The 27,410-nt window shown below is 43.6% G+C and overlaps 1 protein-coding gene across 3 annotated transcripts in view; it reads right to left on the bottom strand.

Moving 5' to 3' along the window:
• Positions 1-7,497: 7,497 nt before the first annotated feature.
• Positions 7,498-27,410, bottom strand: part of hdac4 (histone deacetylase 4) — a 198,068-nt gene continuing 178,155 nt past the window's right edge. For all 3 annotated transcript variants that reach the window (XM_041862710.1, XM_041862719.1, XM_041862726.1), the window contains exons 23-25: positions 12,755-12,839; positions 12,088-12,223; positions 7,498-11,869 (exon numbers count right to left, since the gene is read on the bottom strand). In XM_041862710.1, the coding sequence (XP_041718644.1) occupies positions 11,830-11,869; positions 12,088-12,223; positions 12,755-12,839 (261 nt within the window). In that variant the 3' untranslated portion in view covers positions 7,498-11,829. The remainder of the gene's footprint in view (positions 11,870-12,087; positions 12,224-12,754; positions 12,840-27,410) is intronic.

Genomic DNA, 27,410 nt, shown 5'->3' with positions numbered 1-27,410 from the left:
AGCCTGGGAGCTTGGTGTGTGTTTGTCGGTATTTTAAGTGGGTTTAATAGTGTGGTTTCTTTTCAGACACCTGGGCCCTCTGGTCCCACACACACTCTTGCTGAGAGGACGGCATAGTTTAAAGTGCTAACTAGACATGCACGCACGCACACATGCACACGCACGCACACATGCACACACACACGTACACACGTACACACACAATTAGAAAAAGTTGGAAAAAATCATCATACGGTAGGGAACATATCCTATCCCCTTTGGAGAATTCCACCTATATATTCCACCATTGGTGCAGTAACTCACTGCAGTCTCTGTCTATGGTCAGAGCTGGACTTGTCTGTCCAGCCTGTGTGATTTGTAACAGTTTAAACAGAAGGCGTTGATCCTGGTCACCTCTGTGGTTGAAACTTGATCTAGCCCCAGGTCCAGCCCCACACTGTGACATGTTTGCACACCACACCACTTTCCTCTTCATTAGTACAGGGTCCGACCCCAGGGTCACCAGGGGTCAGCATAGGTCAGGCTACCACAGGAGCCCACACTCTCACTCACTCTGTCCTTTTCTCCTGCAATGCTCTCTCTCTCACACTTCCACACTCTCACTCACTCTGTCCTTTTCTCCTGCAATTCTCTCTCTCTCTCTCTCTCTCTCTCTCTCTCTCTCTCTCTCTCTCTCTCTCTCTCTCTCTCTCTCTCACTTCCACACTCTCACTCACTCTCCTTTTCTACTGCCATGCTCTCCTCTTCCCTCTTTCTCCTTGTTTCCCTCCATGCTCAGACTGTGTTCACTCTCTCCTCTCCTTCCATGCTTTCAGCAATTATGTCCTTCACAGTGAATACTCATCTCTTACACTGTTCACTGTCAACTGATACAGGATCATAGTATATGGTTAATGAACAATGCATTCTGTGTATGTGTGAGTGGGTGTCCCCTCCCCCTAGTGGTAGCTGATTGAAATAAGCAACTGAAAATATTCCCGTAGAGATGATGTAAAAATATTTTGTCTTTCTTATCTCATCATTCCGAGCAAGAAGTATGAAACCATTAATATTCTGATCTTCAGTCCTTTCACAGTACTGCACGTAAAGTAGATATACTAGATCATGCATTTCCTACAATGCACTGACATAGTTATTATTATGGAAGATGGATAACATCCTTTTATGAGATTGTATCTAGATAACATCTATTGCAATACAAATGACAAAGAGAACAAGACACACACCCAACTTGAATAGATGATGCTCCTCTTTCAGCCAATATGAATTGAATAACAGAGCATCATAAGGTCACATGGCCAGTTAGTCTTGACATTAACTTGCATTGTGTCATCATACCTCTAAAGGTAAAATGTTCAATAACAATCTACAATATGCACAGTAGTTCAATGGTCAAATGGGGAAAAAAACCTATGAATGAATAGTTTAACATGAATAGTTTTGAGTCAACTTTCAAAGGTTTGACATACTAATAACAAAAGTAGGATGACTTTAACACAGTAATTACCTTTAAAAGCACAATTGGAGACACTTTCTTCCGGATCATCATTATAGCTATTGTTAAAGCAAACAATAACTTTGTTTATTTTGGGATGTGCATGTGCTGTGGGAGTGTTGGGCATGTGTGTGTGTGTGTGTGTGAGTGTTGGGCGTGTGTGTGTTTGAGTGAGTGTGTGTAACAAATGCATGTGGTAATGTGTTCCTCATGTGGAGCCTATAGGATAAAACATACAGTCTCTTTTACAAGGTTACTCCTGCCTGGGGGAATTGCGGTGCCAATGATCTGAGCTGAGCTAAAATTAAACCTACTCAGAGGGGGTAAAGACTTTCCTCTCCTCCTTTCTCTCGCTTGCGCCATTTTTTTTTATCTCATCGAGCAGGAAGGTGATAGGTCGCCTGTATAATTTGGTCTTACACAACAGGCATAAATTGAGGTAAGTTTGGCTCAGTGTGTGCCTACAGAAGGTGTGTGTGGAGAGTTAATGTGAAAAATATGGCTTTAGCGCTGTGGGCTACTTCTGAAGTCTATCAAAGAGGAAGATGCAGGGAAAACATTTGAATGTCCCAAGGAGAAAGACATGAATTGAAACTCAAATATGTTCAATATTTTTGTTTTTGCATGACATTCTTCTGGCATGTAATGGCATAATTGTAAATGCATTTTTACATGCATATATAGTCTAGTGGAAAGCGACTTTATATCAATAGAATTTGGGTGAAACTTCCCCATTTAATAATTTTGGGAGTGCCACCATGCAACATACTGTGTGCTTCCATTGGCCATGTTGTGTATTTGAAAAGTGGTGTGGGGTTTGCTTCTCTTGCTGTGTGTTTAGTCTAGTGTTGAGCCACCCCTGAGAAGAAGCGTGTGGACACGCACACACCCAAACACACACAGATGCGCGCGCGCGCACACACACACACACACACACACACACACACACACACACACACACACACACACACACACACACACACACACACACACACACACACACACACACACACACACACACACACACACACACACACAGAGACACACAGACAGACAGACACAGACACACAGACACACTGGGAAAAAACAACCATTGGAGAGGCATCTCACATTAAACCCTGTAAGAGAGCAATGTGTGTGTGAGACAGGACGGAGCTGAGATACTAGGCCCATCTTCACCCAGTCACTGTGACCTGGAGACCCATCTCTTCTGTTCCTCTGGCCTGATGCACCATATAACTTACAAAACAAATCCTTCCTTATTGTCCCATGGGGAGCAGTGTGTGTGTGTATGAATGTGTGTGTGTTTGCGAAGGACAAGATACTTGAATTTCGCCGCCGGGGCCCCCGTCATAAATACGCCATCCTTATTGCCTGTAGGTCACATGGTTAGGGTTTCCGATAACTGTGATCTGTAATTTTCAGCTCTTGTCATCCCCCAGCTGTCCTCGTCCTTATCCATAACCACCACGGCCACTCAGGCCTGCAATTAAAAATTATGTGGGGACGATGAGCCACATTCAGGGACGAAGCCTTTTATAATATGGGAGCTGGTAATGACAGAGCGAACTGACATGGGGAGGCAGGAGGATGGGTAGAGAAAGAGCAAGAGAGAGGGGGAAAGAGAGAGAGACAGAGGGAGAGATAACCACCACAGACGGGACTGTCATTGTGGGATGAGGTGGAAAATAGCTGGGGGTTTTCCGGGGGTTTTCTGCCAACCAATGGCCCTGCCTCTGAGGGGGTTCTGGGGAGTTTTGTTGTGGGAAAAAAGCAACCATTTTGGATTTTGTGGGCTGGCCGTAGGAGCGGTTCCAAGATGTGTCGTAACTCAAGGGGGAAGAGCCCCGCCCCTTCTTTGACGTTCAAGGGTCGCGGAGATCAGCCGCCTGCAGTGTGGGACGGTGCGAAGTAATCAACGGGACGTTTGGAGTTGACAGCGAGACGGTCGGTCTGCGTGCTAGGAGCGCAGTCGGTTGTTACCTCATCCTAGCGACCCGGGACCCCTAAAAGAGGAGCGCATTATTTTGCTTTCATGTCGGCTTTGTTAGTCTCATTGGTCTCCTGACAGGTCTCTTTCACATCTTGTGATGGTCAATATTGTCACTCGCATCTCAGTTTGCTCTGCTCCTATAGAGGTTCTCGAGACGTGTCCAGGTCTCTTTGCCTTTGCCACATTACTGTACTCCAACCCTGTTGATTTATGAATATTCAAACATCACTTCCACTACGACACCAGCGACATTGTTTGCATTTAGGCAGGGTAAGACTAAGGCAGAACGCACAACAGTGGTACTTTTACTGTGTTTGACTGAGCAGTGGCAGGCTTGGATCTGTTTTTGTTTGGAGTGTTGTATTAACGTTCACCACCCCCCCACCCCCAACCCAACCCACTCCAAACACAGACTCACTTGTGTTTATTTGGACACTGGTGTTGACCTTTGCCTCTTCCAAATGGGTGGCTAAGCCTGCTTGTTGCTACTGTGAAGCCTAGGGCCTAAAGGCGTCAGCATGCTTCAGTTCGGTTGGCGCCTAGCCGAACATGGCTAAACGAATCGAACGAGTGTGCTCGCATACTCCCATTAAATAACTTTGCTTGAAAAATGAGAAAAAAGTGGCAATACTGTAGTACTGTTTGTCCATTTTGAGATGCAGTAGCCAGAATTAATCTGATAACTCAATAAATCTGTCATTCATTTTGACGTTTTGCCGAGGAGCTCTTAGTCGCGCAATTTTAACTAAGATGTTTGGTGCGGTATTTCTCAAGTGAAAACATTTGAATGAAAATGATTAGTCTCTCGTTGAATGAATCCCTACTGTTGCCTGTCACCGTCGAAAGGGCGTAGACTTCGGCTACCGACTTCGGCTACCGACTCCGGCTTTCCTCGAGAAAATGTTGTGTGCACGAACAACCGAAAAAACCCTTGCGGAAGACCAAACCAAACAAAAACTTCACAAAATGTCGTCATAATATATGCACAAACTGTTCCGAACTGTTTAGGTCAAGGGAGCTGCTCTCTTCAGTATACTAAATACCTACTGTAGGGGTCTGGGGCCCGTTCCAATACTTTAGAGATGCATCCTTCCATCTGACCTTCCTAGAGTTAGTCACTGATCTGGAAGGGATTACCTAAGTAGGTAATACTTTATATTAAGGTCTGTTAATAAACCATTTATAAACAGTTTGTAAAGAGTTTACTTACCATTTATGAATCATTATTCCTACATTTGTAAATGTCAGTAAGTAATCTCTAAATAGTAATTTTCACATTTAAAAACACAATTTTAAAGTATTTATTAATGATTTATAATATAATTAATAAGGTGTTTGATCATAGTATGTTCACAATTTGTAAATGATTAATAATGTACTTCTAATCAGTTATAAAGGAGTTATTGTCAACTCATAAGATTATTTAACCCAGTATTTATATATGTCATGAATGGGATATTTATTAACATTAGTGCATTTGTAAATCTGAATATACACGCACTTACTAATATATTAGTTGATGATTAAGGTAGATCCTTATACACCATTTACTAATTATTAATCAACTATTAGGGTGCACTATATATACTTTATAAACGTTTATAAATGACTTGTTACTCCAAAAGCTGCCCACAGACAGTACCTGATTCTCCACCAATGGCTAAAAATAACCTAAAACATGCAATGGTAAAAGAAGAAGTTGGTTATAAGGATCTACATGAATCATCAACTGATGTATTAGTAAGTGCATGTACTCACATTTACAAATGCACTCATTGACACTGAATAAATATCCCATTCATGACATATATAAATACATTTATATGCGAATAAATGGTTAGTCAAACCATTAATCAATCAATAATCTTATGAGTTGACAATAACTCCTTTATAACTGGTTAAAATTATAAACCATTTACAAATTGTTATAAACCATTTACAAATTGTGAACATACTATGATCAAACACCTTATCTTATAAGTCATTAATAAATAATTGAAAAGTGTTTATAAATGTGTAAATGACTATTTAGAGATTGCTTATTGACATTTAGAAATGTATATTAAGGGACCTTAATATAAAGTGTTACCGATAAGTGAATAAGAGGTTTCTGGCTTTTGCGTTCTTCAATCCATCCCTTTCAGATCTGGAATTACATTCAAGCATAAATGTTTATTTAGTTGCAGTAGTAGAACGATTTTGTAAGTACTCACAGGGTGTTGCCTTGTTTTCAAGATCAGAGCGAAATATTTTGGTTGAAGTGTGGATTGGGATGTCGTTTCTTGTACACTTAGACAGGGTCAAAAATGTCCCGTAGCCATTCACTAACCACTTCCAGCATATCGCCTGTGGCCCTCTGCTATTTGCTTGGTCACAGATTTAGAACAACAAATACATTTGCAAAAAGCTGACTGCAACATCACAGCGTCTAAGAAATGCTCAATGTTAATAAGCAATCAACACCACAGATGTTTTTACCTTCTATGAAGGCACTTTGTGGGTTAACTCATCACACATTACTCATTATATAACTATATAATAATTTCTGAAAGTATTCATACGCCTTGACTTATTCCACATTTTGTTGTGTTACAGCCTGAATTCAAAATTGATTTGTTTTCTCTCACCCATCTACCCCATAATGACAAAGTGAAAACATGTTTTATAAATGTTTATTCAAAATGAAATACAGAAAAATATCACACCCAAGTCAATACTTTGTAGAAGCACCTTTGGTGGTGATTACAGCTGTGAGTCTTTTTGGGTAAGTCTCTAACAGCTTTACACACCTGGATTGTACAATATTTGCTCATTATGTTTTTAAAAAATAATTCAAGCTCTGTCAAGTTGATTGTTGATCATTGCTAGACAGCTATTTTGAAGCCTTGCCATAGATTTTCAAGCCAATTTAAGTCAAAACTGTAACTAGGCAACTCAGGAACATTAAATGTTTTCTTGGTAAGCAACTCCAGTGTAGATTTGGCCTTGTGTTTGGCCAGGTTATTGTCCTACTGAAAGGTGCATTTGTCTCCCAGTGTCTGTTGGAAAGCAGACTGAACCAGGTTTTCCTCTAGGATTTTGTCTGTGCTTATAGCTGTATTCAGTTTCTAGAAAACTCCCTAGTACTTACCGATGACAAGCATACCCATATCATGATGCAGTCGCCACCATTCTTGAAAATATGAAGAGTGGTACTCAGTGGTGTGTTGTATTTGCCCCAAACATAACGCTTTGTATTCAGGACGAAAAGTTAATTTGACACATTTTTTGCAGTATTACTTAAGTGTCTTGTTGCAATCAGGATGCATGTTTTGGAAAAAATGTATTCTTCAGGATGCATGTTTTGGAATATTTTGATTCTGTTCAGGCTTCCTTCTTTTCACTCTGTCATTTAGTTTAGTATTGTGGAGTAACTACAATGTTGTTGATCCATCCTCAGTTTTCTCATATCACAACCATTAAACTCCGTAACTGTTTTAAAATCCTTGTTGGCCTAATGGTGAAATCCCTGAGCAGTTTCCTTCCTCTCCGGCAACTGAGTTAGGAAGGACGCCTGTATCTTTGTAGTGACTGGGTGTATTGATACACCATCCAACGCCTAATCAATAACTTCACCATGCTCAAAGGGATACTCAGCGTCTGCTTTATTTTATTTTTTTACACATCTACCAATCGGTGCCCTTCTTTGCAAGGCATTGACAAACCTTCCTGGTCTTTGTGGTTGAATCTGTACTTGAAATTCACTACTGGATTGAGGGACCTTACTCATAATTGTATGTGCGGGGTACAGAGATGGGGGTAGTTATTCAAAAAACACTATTATTGAACACTGAATGAGTCCATGCAACTTATTATGAGATTTGTTAAACACATTTTTACTCTTGAACTTATTTAGGCTTGCCATAACAAACGGGTTGAATACTTATTGACTCAAGACATTTCAGCTTAAAATTGTGTGTAGATCAGTGACACAAAATCTAAATTTCATCAATTTAAAATTCAGGAAAAAGTCAAGGGGTGTGAATACTTTCTGAAGGCACTGTATGTCCTATCTGAAGTTTGTGAGTATCTGGGTGTATGATTCAAGATGAGCCTTGAGTTTGCATTACAATCATTTAGCCTTTTTCTTTTTTGTTCAACCAAAGACCACTCATCTGATCATATCCCCCAGGAAATAACAACAATACAGTGGTTTTTCCAAAACATTATATTTTATAGTGTAGATGTCAAAGAGAAAATGTTAGAGGAAAGGTCCCGAGAAAAAAGTACTATTCTGTAACAATGGAGAGAAAAAGACAATAAAAAACCAGAATATGCATGTCATACATTTAGTAAACCTAGAACTGTTATTTTTTAACCACAGTGGTCACAGATATTACTGGCTGAAGTGGAATGGACAACCCTGACGATGATATAGACCATTCATCTGGACAGAGCCCTTTGATATCTCCAGATGTCTCGAAACAAAACCTGTCCCAACCTCAAATTATATCACCCACCCCTACCCACCCCCCCAGAATAAAAATCAGTTGGTCTATGCCGTTGACTCCCGTCGTTTAGTTTCCCTAAAACAGTTTTTCTACATAAATACAATAAAATCCATTGTCTGTATGTCACAAATGCTAGATAAAGATGTTGTAAAATATTCAAAGTCATTCAGTTTGTTGTTGATATTTTTCACATGTAAAAAGCATATCTGTCAGACCAACAGGGAGCATCGTTCTTCCTCATCGTCGCTCCTGGAAAAACAGAGGAGCAAAAGAACGAGTTCCCGTGTCATGCTCTCGCTCCCAAATCCCGATGCTGTAGTAAAAACGTACTTCTGTCCATTCAGTGCTCTTTCCTTGTGAAGATATGTTACAGGGACAGAGACAGGCATGCAGACACACAAACCATGCAGAGAAAGTTACAGAGGTGGTGGAAGAGTGCAGAATCCCAACAACCAGGCCCTTCAAATAAACCACAGACAATCCTCAGGCCTGGTTTTGAGAAGAGGAAAAAATGCCCCATGATAAAACAATTAAAAACAAAACAAATGGAATGCATTTTGTTGAGCATGATTAAGAACATGTTCAAATTACTATCTGGACACTATGATAACCAGACAGTATATAGTCCCTTTGAGAAATATTATTTGAATACAAGTGACTAAACCATGACTGCCATTGCTGAGGCTGGTGCTTCTAAGCATCCTGGGAGAGCTCTGGATGATAGGTTACAAAAATGCCCCCAATAAAATAACAACAACCACAATTGAGACGCAGACTGGACTGGGCTGAGACTGGGTCCATTGAGATGACCCTTGAGCTCACTAGTCATATTTTACAGCCATTAGAGGAGAGGGGCGGTTTGGGCAGGATGAGTGAGGTTAAAGGGTGAGAGGGGAACTATTGATGGGTTAACTATGACCCCTGGGCTCATAGTGATTAGTCATTATAGGGCAACCTTTGTGTAATTATCATGTCATTCCAAGGCAAACCCTAAAGAATTACACATCCTTAAATAGATGGTGTACAGAAGGTTTTACAAACACAGTTAAAGTGTTTGGTTGTTGGTCAGAAAATGTTACCTATGTAAGAGTGTGCAATCCCAGTGGATTTCACTGTAAACTCATGCTTACATGGGTGGGTTGTCACAGTGTTTTAATGGAGGAGACATCAGAGCTCCAGAAACAAGCGACTTGTCCCTTCCCTAAGCTCTTGTTTGGGAACAACCTTTCCACTTTACTATGTAGTGTCAGGAAGTATGAATAGAGCCTAAGTCAGTGGTGTATACTGTAAAGAAACCGACAACAAATGGGATTCTACTGTACTGAACCCTCAGCCAATGGCAGCCAGGAATAATGAACAGTGCCCTCAGCGACACCAGGAAGTGCCGAACCAGACCAGCGAATGAAACATGAGCATATCACCTTGCAATACAAACTTTTCTTTTCTCCCAAAACAAGATTGTAAGATGTTATAATATATAATATACTTTTAGATTTTTTTGTCATATATAAATCTACTATGAACAGACAGTATAGTAAATACACAATTGTTGGAATCATTATACAAAGTAGAAATATTTGCATCCCCCATCTCTCCCCATCCCTCCCCTTACAACCCCAGAACCTTTCGCCATGAAAAGGAACTGAACTCTCACTTGGTCGTGAGACAAGTAAACTGTAGAAAGTGTAACAGAGAAAGAACAGGAAAACAAATAAAAAGTACCAAAAAATATAGAATTCCACTTCAAAAGACAACAAGGACAAAACCGAAACAAATAAAAAATACTAAAAAATATGGGTAAAAACGACACGAATGAAGTAGTCATCAAAACAAATTGCGGTGGAAACATCCTGAAGAAAGATCAATGCAGAAACAACATCAATCTTCTCAGTTCTTCCTCCTTTACCAAACGTAGAAACAAGTGACTTTGACTTCAATGGAACAATGTAGAAGGTAGTTGCCCAGAGGCTAAACATGAGTTGGGGTGGGGTTCAATACACCGTATAAGGATCACTATTATCATTCATTCTCCATATTCTGAACTATAGGTGTTTGAGAACTAAGTCAACTGTATGTAGTTAAGAGATGTTTAGGACAGCATGCGTGCAAATGTATTGTATATATAGTTATTTAATGCATCTCACACAAGCTTGAATACACTTCCCTGTACCCCCAAAAAATATCCTAGCAGTCGCAGTAGCTATGAGTGTATAAAGAGTTTGTTTACTGGATTGTGACATGACACGCATGTACACACGCGCGCACACACATGCATGCACCTGCTTCGTAGCACCTGACACTTGTAGAGCACCTGTGTGGACAGAGAATATGGGTGCCACTTGCTCCTCTCCGAAAACTGACAAAGGTGGTATGTCCGTCTAATTGCTCTGTCACCATGGTAACAAAGACTAATGAGTTTTATGATTTCTGATCTTTGTGAACAAAACGCCAAAAGAATGACTGTAAGATCGTTTGAACGTTGTGACATTAGAACGTTTTGAAAGGTGAGGTGTGTAAGTAAAAAATGGGGCAACTGTTCTAATTCCCTCACAGAGAACAATCTTGAATGTAAAGTTATGATAGTAAAATCTGTCCTATAAGCTTACGATACTACGTGGATCCTGACTATTGCACTGATAGCAACGTCATGCTTTGGCCTCATTTCTTGTCTTACTACTACTATTTTTGAACAGCATTCTCGTTTAAGATGGCAAGTCTCTCTAATACAGACTACAGTGCATGCTAGCTAACTCTTTCGAAGAGGTGGCGTGTATTTGGTAAAGGGTTTATATACCAGCTAGCTACATCATTGGCTGATGTTTCAACCATTGAAGGCTCTCATTCCACTGAAAAAGACTCCAACCATGTTAGTCCCTGTGTAGCATGGCAACTACCTTCTAAATGACAGTAAAGGGGTTACGACAAGGTCAAAGGGAACAGGGGTGGGACAGTGGGCTACAAGGAATTCAGGGTGAACATGCCAAGGGCCTTCTGTCTATGTGCCATAGTGCGGGCATTGCCAGTCTCGCCACAACATAAGGGAATGAGGCGTGAGGGCAAGAGGAGGGCACCTCTCTCCCCCCGAAACTCATTTAAGGCAAAGCTCTTCGTCTTGAGTTCATGGTGAAATCCACCAGGCTGAAAAAAAAGGCACAAACTCAGTCTTTTTACTGTCTGTCATCTCGAACCAGAAGACCTGGTCACCCGTCCATCGTGCTCTCTCTCTTTTCCTCGCTTTGTACCTATCCTGTTTTGCCAAAAATGTCTGCTTTCGCCAATCAAAATTTCAGCAAACCCTGCGACGTCTCTCCTTTCTCAAAGTTTTGTGTGAATTGTAACGATTGAACGTTAATAAACAGAGTCGTAATTATATCATAGGGCTCTGTTGCTGTTTTTCAGTGAAAGGAAAAGGAACAAACGACAAAGAAAAATGAAAGAAGAGTGCTAAATTAGAAATTCTGTGTCTGGAGTGGTACTTCAGACATAGAGAGTGTGTCTGTTACAAAAAAGCATGGACACTCAATGTCACCTTAGGTCCCACTGGTCCTGGAGTAAAGACCCTACAAGACCTGGCAACCTGAGGCTCCTTGTGTTCTGCCTCCACACATAGAGAGGCAGGTACAACACATCGGTGGCCTTTTAGTCCGTCCACTCCGGGCGAGTGAGATAGTGTCGTCTTCTGTTTCCGTTTCGTAACCGCTCAACGTTGTCCCCTGCCCCCCCCAGGGCTGATGTGCCTTCTAGACAGGGCGCGGGCGTGGCCAAGGGTTGGGGTCAAATTGAAACGGAGGTTAGTGGTTGGCTGAGTACTAAATGGGTCTCTGAATGGTAAAGGGGGCATGGTCAACCCTTTACATAGGCGCCTCCTCCTCCATTGGCTCCTCCTTGCTCCTGGAGAAAGACGGGACAATGACACGTGTCACAAGCAGCACAACCATAGTCTATACAACTGCAGGAAGGTGTGAGATGAGTGAGTATCAGAAGCCTCTGCACATTTAGGTTAGATGCAAATATTTATCGACAGTACTAAAGAGCTAAGCTCTTGGTTGACGTGACCTTCGTCGTCGCGCACACACACATACACACACACCGCCTTGGGTGGGACGTACCTCCTCTGCTTGTTGGCCACAGAGAGGGAGGCCATGGCAGTGACGGTCTCGGCCTCCTCCGTCTCACACTGACGAGCCTCGCTCAGAGAGTATCCCAGCGTGGAGGCCCCGCGCTGCAGAGAGCGCCAGTATTTACCTACAACACAGGACAGGACAAAGGTAAAAAGATCATGATTATTACATAGAGCAACTAGACAAGGTGTCAAACAACGTCAGTTATCCAGGGCCGAGTGCTGCTGTTTACTCTATGGTAAATGCATGCTGGCAAATCAAATGCCAAAATAATTTGCTGGTTATACTGTAGCTTAGAGCTGGGCGATATGGACAAAAAATAAATTTTGCGATAAATTGGCTGAATTGATGCAATAACGATAAATAGAATACGTTTATAACATTAATGTGCACCACATAAAAAAAAAAAAAGTTAATGTTTAAAAACAAACTACTACTAATAATTTGATGGTTGTAGCCATCAGTTGTCCCATTAACAATCACCCATATTAGAAAACGTATTTAATTTCAAACTTCACATTTCTCACAATGAAAGAAATCAGGAAAACGCCTGCGATAAGTGATCGGTTAATAGTTTTTGGTTTATCGTCCCAGCTCTATTGTAGCCGATAGAGTGGGACTGTTTCCTGTGTGAATAGAGTAGAGGGTCACACACCATGTTCCTCCAGCACCTTCTCCATGGAGTGGACAGCGTTGGGGTTGGGCCTCTGCTGCATCACCTCCTCAGGGATAGGATCCAACTGGACGGATGGACGGACGGACGGACGGACGGACGGACGGACGGACGCACACACACACACACACACACACACACACACACACACACACACACACACACACACACACACACACACACACACACACACACACACACACACACACACACACACACACACACAGGAGTGAGTGACAGGTTAGATACAACACGGACGACTACTTCTGACTGTGGACCTCTGCCCAGTGTTGAATGACCCAGCCAGTCCAGCAGTGGAGAACAATTTGACACAATAACAAAAGGCTCACAGATGCACTGCAGCCTCCCACTCGAGGAGCCACTCTACACCACAGGCTACAATGTGTGCTTTGTGCTGGGTCCCACTTTACACATACACATACAGTACACACACACACAAAGACATACACACATACACACACACATACAGACAAAGAGAATGGCGCCGGAGGGAATGACTGTCTTTTTACGGGCTCCTGACCAATTGTGCTATTTTGTGTATTTTTTAGCACGGATCATAACTTTATTTTAACGGAATGTTTAATAGTTTCCTGCGATCGAAAATAGCTTTTGGACATCAGAACAGCTATCACTAACCTCGATTTGGACGAGGACTTCTACTTCCATGTGTCAGAGGCAAAAGACATATTGATTATCCCGGACCAAGCCCTAATCCCCGACACTTGAAGAAGGTGAAAACGCCTCAGTTCTATTGGCAAATGTGCAATCGGTGGAGAATAAACTGGATGAGCTCCAATCGAGACTATCCTATCAATGGGACATTAAGAACTGTAATATACTATGCTTCTCGGACTCATGGATGAACAAGGACATGGATAATATACATCACCACAAACTGATAATGGCACTAAAACTGCACTCAATGAGGCGGCGCTCCTAGTGGCCGGTGATTTTAATGCAGGAAAACTGAAATCCATTTGACTTCATTTCTACCAGCATGTCACCTGTGCAACTAGAGTGATAAAAACTCTAGATCACCTTTACTCCACACACAGAGACGCAAATAAAGCTCTCCCCCGCCCTCAATTTGGCAAATCGGACCATAATTATATCCTCCTGATTCCTGCTTACAAGCAAAAACTCAAACAGGAAGTACCAGTGACGCGCTCAATATGGAAGTGGCCTGATGAAGCGGATGCTAAGCTACAGGACTGTTTTGCTAGCACAGACTGGAATATGTTCCGGGATTCATCCGATGGCATTGAGGAGTTTACCACATCAGTCACTGGCTTCATTAATAAGTGCATCAACGATGTTGTCCCCACAATGACCAATACGTACATATCCCAACCAGAAGCCATGGATTACAGGCAACATCTGCTCTGAGCTAAAGGCTAGAACTGCCACTTTCAAGGAGCAGGACACTAACCTGGACGCTTATAAGAAATCCCGCTACACCCGCCGACGAACCATCAAACAGGCAAAGCATCAATACAGGACTAACATCGAATCCTACTACACCGGCTCTGACGCTCGTCAGATGTGGCAGGGCTTGCAAACTATCACAGATTACAAAGGAAAACCCAGCCGAGCACTGCCCGGTGACGCGCCCTACCAGACGAGCTAAATGCCTTCTGTGCTCGCTTCGAGGCAAGCAACACTGAACCATGCGTGAGAGCACCAGCTGTTCCGGACAACTGTATGCTCACGCTCTCCGTAGCCGATGTGAGTAAGATCTTTAAACAGGTTAACATTCAGAAGGCCGCAGGGCCAGATGGATTACCAGGATGCATACTCAGAGCATGCACTGACCTTCACTGACATTTTCAACCTCTCCCTGACCCAGTCTGTAATACCTATATGTTTCAAGCAAACTACCATAGTCCCAGTGCCTAAGAATGCCAAGGCAACCTGTCTAAATGACTACCCCCCGTAGCACTCACATCTGTAGCAATGAAATGCTTTGAAAGGTCATGGCTCACATCAACACCATCATCCCAGAAACCCCACCATAATCCCAGAAATCGCATACCGCCCCAACAGATCCACAGATGTCGCAATCTCTATTGCACTCCACACTGCCCTTTCCCACCTGGAGAAAAGGAACACATATGTGAGAACGCTGTTCATTGACTACAGCTCAGCATTCAACACCATAGTGCCCTCCAAGGTCATTACTAAGCTGACCCTGGGACTGAACACCTCCCTCTGCAACTTGATCCTGGACTTCCTGACGGGCCGTCCCCAGGTGGTGAGGGTAGGCAACAACAAATCCGCTACGATGACCCTCAACACGGGGTGCTAAGTCCCCTCCTGTACTCTCTGTTCACCCATGACTGTGTGGGTGGGCATGACTCCAAAACCATCATTAAGTTTGCCGATGACACAAGGGTGGTAGGCCTGATCACCGACGACGTGGGACAGCCTATTGGGAGAAGGTCTGAGACCTGGCAGTGGGGGTGCCAGGACAACAACCTCTCCCTCTACGTGGGTAAGACAAAGGAGCTTATCGTGGACTACAGGAAACGGAGGGGGAACACGCCCCAATTCACATCGACAGTGCTGTAGTGGAACAGGTCGAGAGCTTCAAGTTCCTCGGTGTCCACATCACTAAGGACCTATGGTCCAAACACACCAACACAGTCGTGAAGAGGGCACGACAATGCCTCTTCCCTCTAAGGAGGCTGAAAAAATTTGGCATGGGCCCTCAGATCCTCAAAAAGTTATACAGCTGCACCTTTGAGAGCACCTTGACTGGCTGCATCACCGCTTGGTATGGCAACTGCTCAGCATCCGACAGCAAGGCGCTACAGAGGGTAGTGCGTACGGCCCAGTACGAACTCCCTGCCACCCAGGACCTCTATACCAGGTGGTGTCAGAGGAAGGCCTTGAAAATTGTCAAAGACTCCAGCCACCCATGCCATAGACTGTTCTATCTGGCTACCACATGGCAAGCGGTACCGGAGCGCCAAGTCTGGAACAAAAAGGCACCTGAACAGCTTCTGTTCCAAGCCATAAGACTGCTAAACAGTTAATCAAATGGCTACCCAGACAATTTACATTGACTCCCTTTATTCAGTATTTTATATATATTATCTTAATTGTTTTACACTCCCTTGTACTAGCTCTATGCACACTCACTAGACTCTACCCACACACTCACACATACTACATTACACACACACACACACACACACACACACACACACACACACACACACACACACACACACACACACACACTCTACATACGATCACACACACAAACTCATGCATATTGACGCCACACATACTCACACAGACACACTTTCACACTTCACATACACTGCTGCTACTCTGTTTATTATATATCCTGATTGCCTAGTCACTTTTACCCCTACCTACATGTATACTGTATTCCCTCAATTACCTCAACTACCTCGTACCCCTGCACATTGACTCGGTAACTGGTACTCCTTGTATACAGGTGCAGCTCAATAAATTAGAATATTGTGGAAAAGTAATTTCAATAATTAAATTGATAAAGTGAAACTCATATATATCGTGGATTAATTACACAAAAAGTGAAATAGTTCAAGCCTGTATTTGTTTTAATTTGGATGATTATGGCTTATAGCTCATGAAAACCCCAAATTCAGTATCTCAGAAAAAAATTGAATATGACATAAGACCAGTGAAAAAAGGAAATTTAATACAGACATGTCGGCCTTCTGAAAAGTATGTTCTTGTACATGCAGTCAGTACTTGGTTGGGGCTCCTTTTGCATGAATCACTGCATCTATGTGGCGTGGCATGGAGTCGATCAGCCTGTGGCACTGCTGAGGTGTTATGGAAGCCCAGGTTGCTTTGATAGCGGCCTTCAGCTCGTCTGCATTGTTGGGTCTTGTGTCTCTCATCTTCCTCTTGATAATACCCCATAAATTCTCTATGGGGTTCAGATCAGGCAAGTTTGCTGGCCAATCAAGCACAGTAATCCCATGGTCATTGAACCAGGTATTGGTACCTTTGGCAGTGTGGGCAGGTGCCAAGTCCTGCTGGAAAATGAAATCAGCATCTCCATAAAGCTTGTCAGCAGAAGGAAGCATGAAGTGCTCTAACATTTCCTGGTAGACGGCTGAGTTGACTTTGGACTTGATGAAACACAGTGGACCAACACCAGAAGATGACATGGCTCCCCAAATCATCACTGACTGTGGAAACTTCACACTGGACTTCAAGCAACTTGGATTATGTGCCTCTCCACTCTTCCTCCAGACTCTGGGACCTTGATTGCCAAATGAAATGCAAAATGTACTTTCATCTGAAAAGAGGACTTTGGACCACTGAGCGACAGACCAGTTATTTTTCTCCTTAGCCCAGGTAAGACGCTTCTGACATTGCCTCTGGTTCAGGAGTGGCTTGACACAAGGAGTGCGACAGTTGTATCCCATTTCCTGGAAACATCTGTGCGTGGTGATTCTTGATGCACTGACTCCTGCCTCAGTCCACTCCTTGTGAAGCTCCCACACATTTTTGAATGGCCTTTGCTTGACAATCCTCTCAAGGCTCCGGTTATCCCTGTTGCTTGTGCACCTTTTCCTACCACACTTATTCCTTCCACTTGACTTACCATGAATATGCTTGGATACAGCACTCTGTGAACAGCCAGCTTCTTTAGCAATGATCTTTTGAGGCTTTCCCTCCTTGTAGAGGTTGTTGATGACTGTCTTCTGCACAACTGTCAAGTCAGCAGTCTTCCCCATGATTGTGAAGCCTACTGAACTGGACTGAGAGACCATTTAAAGGCTCAGGAAATCTTTGCAGGTGTTTTGAGTTAGTTAGCTGATTAGAGTGTGACACCTTGAGTCTACAATATTGAACTTTTTCACAATATTCAAATTTTCTGAGATACTGAATTTGGGGTTTCCATGAGCTGTAAGCCGTAATCATCAACATTAAAACAAATACAGGCTTGAACTATTTCACTTTTTGTGTAATTAATCCACATATATATATATATATATATATATATATATATATATATATATATATATATATATATATGAGTTTCACTTTGTCAATTGAATTATTGAAATTACTTAACTTTTCCACAATATTCTAATTTATTGAGCTGCACCTGTATAACGTTGTTATTGTGTTACTATTTCCTTTTTTATTTAGCTAATATTTGTCTTACTTTTTAACTCTGCATTGTTGGGAATGGGCTCATAAGTAAGCATTTCACTGTAAAGTCTACACCTGTTGTATTCGTGCATGTGACCAATTTTTTGTAATTTCACTTGACACACACACACACACACACACCACACACCACACACACACACCACACACTCCCAGGGATACTCTGACTGTTAGGAGAGTCAGATGAAGGAGAGAGGAGAGAGGAAACAGAGCATTCCCCAACCTGCCTTTCCAATCCGGAATGATTAAATTTTCCTCTGGCTCACTGTGTGTGCTGCATTTTTTCACCCCCTTGTGAGCAGAACCGGTAAAAAAAAAAAAAAAAATGTTTCTATGTATAAACACTGGACGTGGTCCTCTGTAGCTCAGCTGGTAGAGCACGGCGCTTGTAACGCCAAGGTAGTGGGTTCGATCCCCGGGACCACCCATACACAAAAAAAAAATGTATGCACGCATGACTGTAAGTCGCTTTGGATAAAAGCGTCTGCTAAATGGCACATTATTATTATTATAAATATAGGCACACAGACGTCTTTTTTGCTCTATCATAACCTTGCTGAAAAACTGAAAAGTGGAGGAGGAGGAGGTAGAAAAAGGCTTGAAACATTAGAAGAAGGAAGAAGAGAATGTCAGAAGAGAGGAGAGAGAGGAAAAAGGGATCGCCGGTCAGTCCCGTTCAGCCAAAGCTGGAATTTTTGTTTTAATTAAAACAAATAGAGGGTGGGAGGGGGTGAGGAGGGCGAAGGGATAGGCCAGTCTAGAGAGAGGGATACTTTAACCTGGCTGTGGCACGACAAGCTGCATTATACACACACACACACGCAAGTATGAACATGCACAAGCATGCACATGTACACACACAAACAAACACACAGCCGCACACACTAATGATGCGCGGGTTGACTCAATAATCCTCAGTCCCCGCGATGATATCTGCAGGGCGGGTGGGTTTAGGGTCATTAAATATTGTGAGGATGAAGGGCAAGGTGGGGGCGGGCGGGTTGAATAAAGAGAAAACAATGCATTAAAAATCCATATATTTATCATTCTTGACGTTTTCTTTCATTATTTTTATCTGCCGTTAGTGCGTAAGCCTAAACTTTAGGGCCTAACTGTACGTGTGCCAAACACACGGCAATTGCCAAATGCTTTTAGGAACTTGGGCAGGAAACATTAACAATGTCGGAGTTTAGTTCAATAAGAGAAAAGCTGTGAAATGGAGAGTTGAAAATAAAGAGAAAGGAGGGCCAGAACAGTAGCCTAATATTTGGGAAAGATGTTATGTGTGATAACTGTAAGTCGCTCTGGATAAGAGCGTCTGCTAAATGACTAAAATGTAAATGTAAATGTAATATGATTGTGAGGCGCTATAGAAATTTGACAGTCACAAGACGGGGACTTAAAATATGGCACGTCAAGGGAACTGTACTGTTCAGATGGGTTAAAAGGAATAGTAACTGAAATCTGGACACTGACTGTAGGTCTATAACCTCTTTCATAGCCTAATATAATATTAACTCCTGCAAAATGAAGCAGTTCTTGCAATAAAATGATACACCAAATGTATATTTTAACTCTGGAACAGGAGTGGAGAAAAATGATTTATTTCTTTCAGCATCTTGAGAGAATGAATGCGCGGTTAGGGGACGTCTGTAAAGGTTTCTATCGTTACCAGCATCATAAAAGCTGATAGTATTTCAACCACATAAAATATGCATCCAAGCCAAAGTGAAATCTTATCAGAAACATGTTGGGTCGTTTTCACAGCAATTCCCTTAAAACAGGTCAAACTGATTTTGCAGAGAACGTTTTTCCAGTTATTTTTCATTATTGCATTTTCTCCCCGGTCCCTAAATGTCTTTGCTGCACGAGAGAAGCAAAGATGAAAGAGAAAACTTTAAAGATTTCAACTACAATGAAGCATTTATTCTATCGATGTATGACATAGTTTCTGGTGAGCAAAGTTTATTTAGTCTTCTAGGGCAACAGAGTATAATGACAGAAGATAAGCTGCATGTATGCGCCGGAGAAGATGGCTGCCGTTTTACAGCCCTCTAACCAATTGTACTATTATGTGTGTTTTTCCGCGTTATTTGTAATTTATTTTGTACATAATGTTTCTGCCATCGTCTCTTATAACCAAAAAGAGCTTCTGGATATCAGGACAGCGATTACTCACCTCGTATTGACGAAGATTTTTTTCTTCAACGAGGCGACGCGAAGGATATCATACAGACACCCGACAAGGCCCAAATCCCCGTCATTCACGTGAGGAAGAGACGGAGATATCGTGGACGTAGATCGGGTGCCTTGTAAGGATCCGACGGCGAAGCGAGTAAACTGCCTCTTCCATCAATCCTATTAGCCAACGTTCAATCTTTTGAAAATAAAGTGGACGACTTAAGATTACGGTTATCCTACCAACGGGACATTAAAAACTGTAATATCTTATGTTTCACCGAGTCGTGGCTGAACGACGACAATGATAACATTCAGCTAGCAGGCTATACGCTACATCGGCAGGACAGAACGGCTGACTCCGGTAAGACAAGGGGTGGCGGTCTGTGTATATTTGTAAACAACAGCTGGTGCACAAAATCAAATACTAAGGAAGTCTCGAGGTTTTGCTCGCCTGAGGTAGAGTATCTTATGATAAGCTGTAGACCACACTATTTACCAAGAGAGTTTTCATCTATATTTTTCATAGCTGTCAATTTACCACCACAAACCAATGCTGGCATTAAGATTGCACTGAATGAGTTGTACAAGGCCATTAATCAACAGGAAAACGCTCATCCAGATGCAGCGCTCCTAGTGGTCGGGGACTTTAATGCAGGGAAACTTAAATCCGTTCTACCTAATTTCTACCAGCATGTTAAATGTGCAACCAGAGGGAAAACAACTCTAGACCACCTTTACTCCACACACAGAGACGCATACAAAGCTCTCCCTCGCCCTCCATTTGGCAAATCTGACCATAACTCTATCCTCCTGATTCCTGCTTATAAGCAAAAACTAAAGCAGGAAGCACCAGTGACTCGGTTAATAAAAAAGTGGTCAGATGACGCAGATGCTAAGCTACAGGACTGTTTTGCTAGCACAGACTGGAACATGTTCCGGGATTCTTCAGACAGCATTGAGGAGTACACCACATCAGTCACTGGCTTCATCAATAAGTGCATCGATGATGTCGTCCCCACAGTGACCGTACGTACATACCCCAACCAGAAGCCATGGATTACAGGAAACATCCGCACTGAGCTAAAGGGTAGAGCTGCTGCTTTCAAGGAACGGGACTCTAACCCGGACGCTTATAAGAAATCCCGCTATGACCTCCGACGAACCATCAAACAGGCAAACAGTCAATACAGGACTAAGATTGAATCGTACTACACTGGCTCTGACGCTCGTCGGATGTGGCAGGGCTTGAAAACTATTACAGACTACAAAGGGAAGCACAGCCGCGAGCTGCCCAGTGACACAAGCCTACCAGACGGAGCTAAACCACTTCTATGCTCGCTTCGAGGCAAGCAACACTGAAGCATGCATGAGAGCACCAGCTGTTCCCGGATGACTATGTGATCACGCTCTCCGTAGCCAATGTGAGTAAGACTTTTAAGCAGGTCAACATTCACAAGGCCGCAGGGCCAGACGGATTACCAGGACGTGTACTCCGAGCATGTGCTGACCAACTGGCAAGTGTCTTCACTGACATTTTCAACATGTCCCTGACTGAGTCTGTAATACCAACATGTTTCAAGCAGACCACCATAGTCCCCGTGCCCAAGGACTCTAAGATAACCTGCCTAAATGACTACCGACCCGTAGCACTGACGTCTGTAGCCATGAAGTGCTTTGAAAGGCTGGTCATGGCTCACATCAACACCATTATCCCAGAAACCCTAGACCCACTCCAATTTGCATACCGCCCCAACAGATCCACAGATGATGCAATCTCTATTGCACTCCACACTGCCCTTTCCCACCTGGACAAGAGGAACACCTACGTGAGAATGCTATTCATTGACTACAGCTCAGCATTCAACACCATAGTGCCCTCAAAGCTCATCACTAAGCTAAGGATCCTGGGACTAAACACCTCCCTCTGCAACTGGATCCTGGACTTCCTGACGGGCCGACCCCAGGTGGTAAGGGTAGGTAACAACACATCTGCCACACTGATCCTCAACACGGGGGCCCCTCAGGGGTGCGTGCTCAGTCCCCTCCTGTACTCTCTGTTCACCCATGACTGCATGGCCAGGCACCGACTCCAACACCATCATTAAGTTTGCCGACGACACAACAGTGGTAGGCCTGATCACCGACAACGATGAGACAGCCTATAGGGAGGAGGTCAGAGATCTGGCCGTGTGGTGCCAGGACAACAACCTCTCCCTCAACGTGACCAAGACAAAGGAGATGATTGTGGACTACAGGAAAAAAAAAGAGGACTGAGCACGCCCCCCATTCTCATCGACGGGGCTGTAGTGGAACAGGTTGAGAGCTTCAAGTTCCTTGGTGTCCACATCACCAACGAACTATCATGGTCCAAACACACCAAGACAGTCGTGAAGAGGGCACGACAAAGCCTATTCCCCCTCAGGAGACTAAAAAGATTTGGCATGGGTCCTCAGATCCTCAAAAATTCTACAGCTGCACCATCGAGAGCATCCTGACTGGTTGCATCACCGCCTTGTATGGCAACTGCTTGGCCTCCGACCGCAAGGCACTACAGAGGGTAGTGCGTACGGCCCAGTACATCACTGGGGCAAAGCTTCCTGCCATCCAGGACCTCTATACCAGGCGGTGTCAGAGGAAGGCCCTCAAAATTGTCAAAGACTCCAGCCACCCTAGTCATAGACTGTTCTCTCTGCTACCGCACGGCAAGCGGTACCGGAGTGCCAAGTCTAGGTCCAAAAGACTTCTCAACAGCTTCTACCCCCAAGCCATAAGACTCCTGAACAGCTAATCATGGCTACCCGGACTATTTGCACTGCCCCCCACCCCATCCTTTTTACGCTGCTGCTACTCTGTTAAGTATTTATGCATAGTCACTTTAACTCTACCCACATGTACATATTACCTCAACTACCTCAACTAGCCGGTGCCCCCGCACATTGACTCTGCAACGGTACCCCCCTGTATATATAGCCTCCCTACTGTCACTTTATTTTACTTCTGATCTTTTTTTCTCAACACTTTTTTTGTTGTTGTTTTATTTTTACTTTTTTTGTTTAAAAATAAATGCACTGTTGGTTAAGGGCTGTAAGTAAGCATTTCACTGTAATGTCTGCACCTGTTGTATTCGGCACATGTGACCAATACAATTTGATTTAATTTGATTTGATTTGATGTATCTATCTCTGACTATACAGCCATTTTCTATATTTGTGGGTTAGGGTCGAGTGCGGGCCCCAGATTTTCAGTTTATCATATATAATCGGGCGGTTGAGGATGGGCTATTAGCAACTGACCTGCACATCACTAGCACACACACACATAGAATCACAGAATGGTTTGGGGTACTGTACAAAACAAATGCACAAACACTTCCCCACACACACCAATACCCTATCATTCACTCCCTTGAGCTGAGCAGCAGTTGTGCACATGGATGGCTGCTGCATCATTTGTGGGGGATGACATGTTTGCGGTTGCCTTGTTTGATATGGTCACCCTAAGGGAACCTTCAAATACTGCTGAGTTAGTTCCCTATTACTCATCCTTCTTTTTCCTTTTGTTTAAATTGGAGAGATTAACACTTTCTACCACTCAGTCCTTACAACAGTGAGCCCAGATCCACAAATGTGTGTGTGTGTGTGTGTGTGTGTCTGCACCCACTACTGTGTTTGTGGTTTCCAGTGGATCAACTCCAGTCCCTACCAGCCCAGTCATCTCTCCACCCAGGGAGGGGGTCCCCACATGGGGCCAGGCTGGGGGGCTCGGAGGGCTGTCTGTCTGTCAGCTTGATGGGCAGCTGTAAACTTTAATGGCTCTCGTCAGCACACTCCGGGCCTGCCTGGCAGGTATGACACACACAGCGCTCCCCGCGGCATCCACAGTGACGCAGGGCGTATATTTGAGTTTCTAACCCCTCCCCTCCTCCCTTCGCTCCATCTCTCCTTTATCCCTCCATCTTCATAGCAAGAGAACCATCGCCTTTTTCCAACAGAGAGAGAGAGAGAGAGAAGAGCTTTTGTTGGAAGACGGTGTCCGTTGCTGCCTGCATTGTGTAAATCCAAGTCTATCTGTTTGAGTGTGTGGCACAGCCTTCAAAAGCATGAGGGGGAAGCCAACAAATTTGAGACGCCACGCGAACCAGAGGCTCTGAAGGAATGTGGCCCCGAAATTAAAAAAAGCATTCTGGGGAAGGCGGTGAAACCATAATACTGGGTGGGAGGAATTTTACTTGTTCAGCAGACTCAAGACAAAAGGCATCTATTGTTTGTTTTTTGCTTGATCCGGGTGCATGTACGTTGGATCGACCGCTGACACTAGTTGATTACGTTATGCTAATTTAACGAGCTAACTACGTATCGAGCAGAGCAGGTGACCTTTTATGCGGCGTCGTATACATTTCTGTTCGCTAAAGAGAGTGAAATGCTGAAGCTAGAGAAGGACGAAATGGGCCATTCTTAATGTAGCTAGAGTGTAAGCACAGAGGATAACCTCATTGGCGACTGGCAACAATTAGCGTATTAGCCTGGTGTTTATCAAATAATTGCTAACAACCACAATTTGGAGGAGAGGGCGCAACATCTGTTTGCACACATTCGTCAATTAGTCATGAGGTCAGAGTTGACTAGCATCGTCGCCAATGCATCATTCATGAGAAATTTAACTAGAGAGGCTTTGGCGATTATGCACTCAAACGGTGAAGTGAAAAAAGGCCTGTAAAGTCCATTCACCAATTTTTATCAGTGTTTTCCCCAAGCTAATCCGAGCCACTTTCAAAGGGAACCCAATGCTCATTATAGCAAACGCTTGTCTTCACCTGCCAATAAAAAAGGGGAATATGTTTCTCACTGTGGAGTGGCCAGTATAACGCTCGATGCACAGACTACAATCACACAGGAGGCAGTCGGGCTGTAAACCCAATCTAGAGGTTTGGCCCTGATTGTGGACTTGTCTAAACTCCTAGTATGTCTACGTTTGAGATCTTATTCTTAGGCTAATGAGAGACCAATTATAATTTTGGGTAATACATTTTAGTCATGTTGCTCGAATAACATAACTGAAAGCCCTGCTTCTGTGACTTCACAAACAAATAAAGCAGCAGACTAGCTGACTTACTGGCTCATTACCCCGTCATCACTACCTAACACACGCATCCACAAACACACACAACCCCTTTCCTCTCTATCTATCTGCCTCATCAAACCGCCGCTGGCAAGAGTCATTCCGCTGCATTCCGTCTCCATTACACTGGACCCTTCGCAAAGACTGATAAAACACTCGCTTCCTGCCATTTTGATTAGAGACATTTTAACTTTCTCCTTTTATGTTATTGTCTCCCCTGCCTTGCATTTCTCCCTCTTGTGCTGTTAAGACTTGTTGAACCGGCCATCACACTAACGAGGGACTGATCTGCACTTGTTCAAAGACTGACTGTGCTCTTGCCAAACACCCAATGAGAAGAGGCAATGAAAAACACAGCGGGTTTGGCCAATCACCAGTGTCTAAATATGGCCGCGGCTCACGGGCAGTCAACGGCGACTAATGAGCCGTGTGTTCCAACTCCTTATCAACGGTAATGTGGCGTTTCACGTGTGTTCCTGGCTCTGCATTTTTCCTCTTGCCCAACGTCCGGAGTGAAACTAAAACCCTGGAGCTCACTGGTTTATGACAATAGCTTCCTCCCCTGACTTCAAATGATTCCCCAATTTCCTTTGATTCTCCGATCTCTCTAGGCCTGTCAGTGACCCTGTCGGGAGAGGTGTGAGGGTAAGCACTTTCAGATGTGGGCTGGTGACGGGGTCCCGGAGAGAAGGGCGAGAAGGGAGCCCTACGGGGCCAGGGCTGGTGCCTCTTTTTCGACTTCCAGACTCCCCGCCTCGCTCACCCATCGACCCCCAAAACAGCCCTCTCTCCTGGCCACTGAAACCTGAAACCTTCCTAGCCCCAATCCCTTCAGGAGTAGCCTTCCCTTCTTCCTCTTTTTCTGTCGTTACTGTTGTTGGCACCAGTGCAGGTAAACAGATTAAGGTTATAGCATTAAGGCTCAACGGGACCTTTGTGTAGCTCCCCCTTCAAAGCAAACCTTGTTCTAGCTCAGAGTTGTTAAGATCTAGTTCTTCTGACAGGTTGACTTTGGTCCGCTGTGGAGCTTAAATTCCCCTTCAGGCTTTGAGGTTTCTTTGGTGGGTTCAGACCAGTTTGACCACCATGTTCCACTCGGCCTCTCCAACGCCCCAGCTTGTCCCTGTCACTCTGAATCGAAGCTGCAACCCGTTTGGGGCGGGGTCACCAGTTGGTCGCGGTTTTCTTTTTCTTCGGGGCGGCTGGATGCGGTGACCACGTTTTATTAGCGTGATCCAGCGTTACTGTTCTGTTTATTTTGCGTCGGGCCCAAGATCTACATTGGAGCAGGGCCATCCGGTCTTTTATGGTTCCAAGTGCTTATTTACTGCCTTGTCTGGAGGGAGGATTGGAATATCACAAGCACCTAGGCCTCTTATCCACCAGTCCAGTCTAAGCTGACCGCTCTATCTCTTCCTAGCCTCTATCTATACTCAACTTCGCAAGCATCTAGTGCAATACTAACAGTGAGCATGATTATTCATCATGCATGTGCATCCTTATCTTCACGGTTAGCCAGCTAGCTACTCTTCCAATGTCTCTCACTCCAGAAAAGCGGACAATATGCCTGTGCCTCCAAATTTGTTACCCATTCTTTTGAGCTCATAAGGTAAACCGAAATGCCAAAGGTACTGTTTACTTGACTTTCAATCATGTAAGCATGAGGTAGCATTCAGTTTACAGGTTTACAACAATAACAATACATGTACAGTACATACCACTATTAGAGTGAGGTGTGGTTGAATGTATTGGTGTGTAATAAGAGGCAGTACATTACGAGCTATAGCCCCATACGCCTCGTTAATGGAGGTTTTAAAGTCACACTGGGCTAACTGGCTAATGGCTTGAGCAGGTTATCTCCTTGTCTGTGTCCCAAAGGGCACCCTATTCCCTATATAGTGCACTACTTTTGACCAGGGCCCATAGGGCTCATGTTAAAAGTAATGCACTATATAGGGAATAGGGTGCTGTTTGGGACACAGCTCTTGTCCCAACGACAGAAAACACATTACATCAGCACTTCATCTGTGTATACTACCCAAGGGTCAGCACTAGCCAAGGGTCATTTATTGTCTTTTAATATGTCAGTTTATTTCAAGTGTGGATTATTAATTATTCAATATGTAGTGCACGATAG

Source organism: Coregonus clupeaformis, chromosome 4 (genome assembly GCF_020615455.1).
Source record: "Coregonus clupeaformis isolate EN_2021a chromosome 4, ASM2061545v1, whole genome shotgun sequence".
Classification (NCBI taxonomy): Eukaryota; Metazoa; Chordata; class Actinopteri; order Salmoniformes; family Salmonidae; genus Coregonus; species Coregonus clupeaformis.
This window is presented reverse-complemented; position numbering and strand designations above follow the sequence as displayed.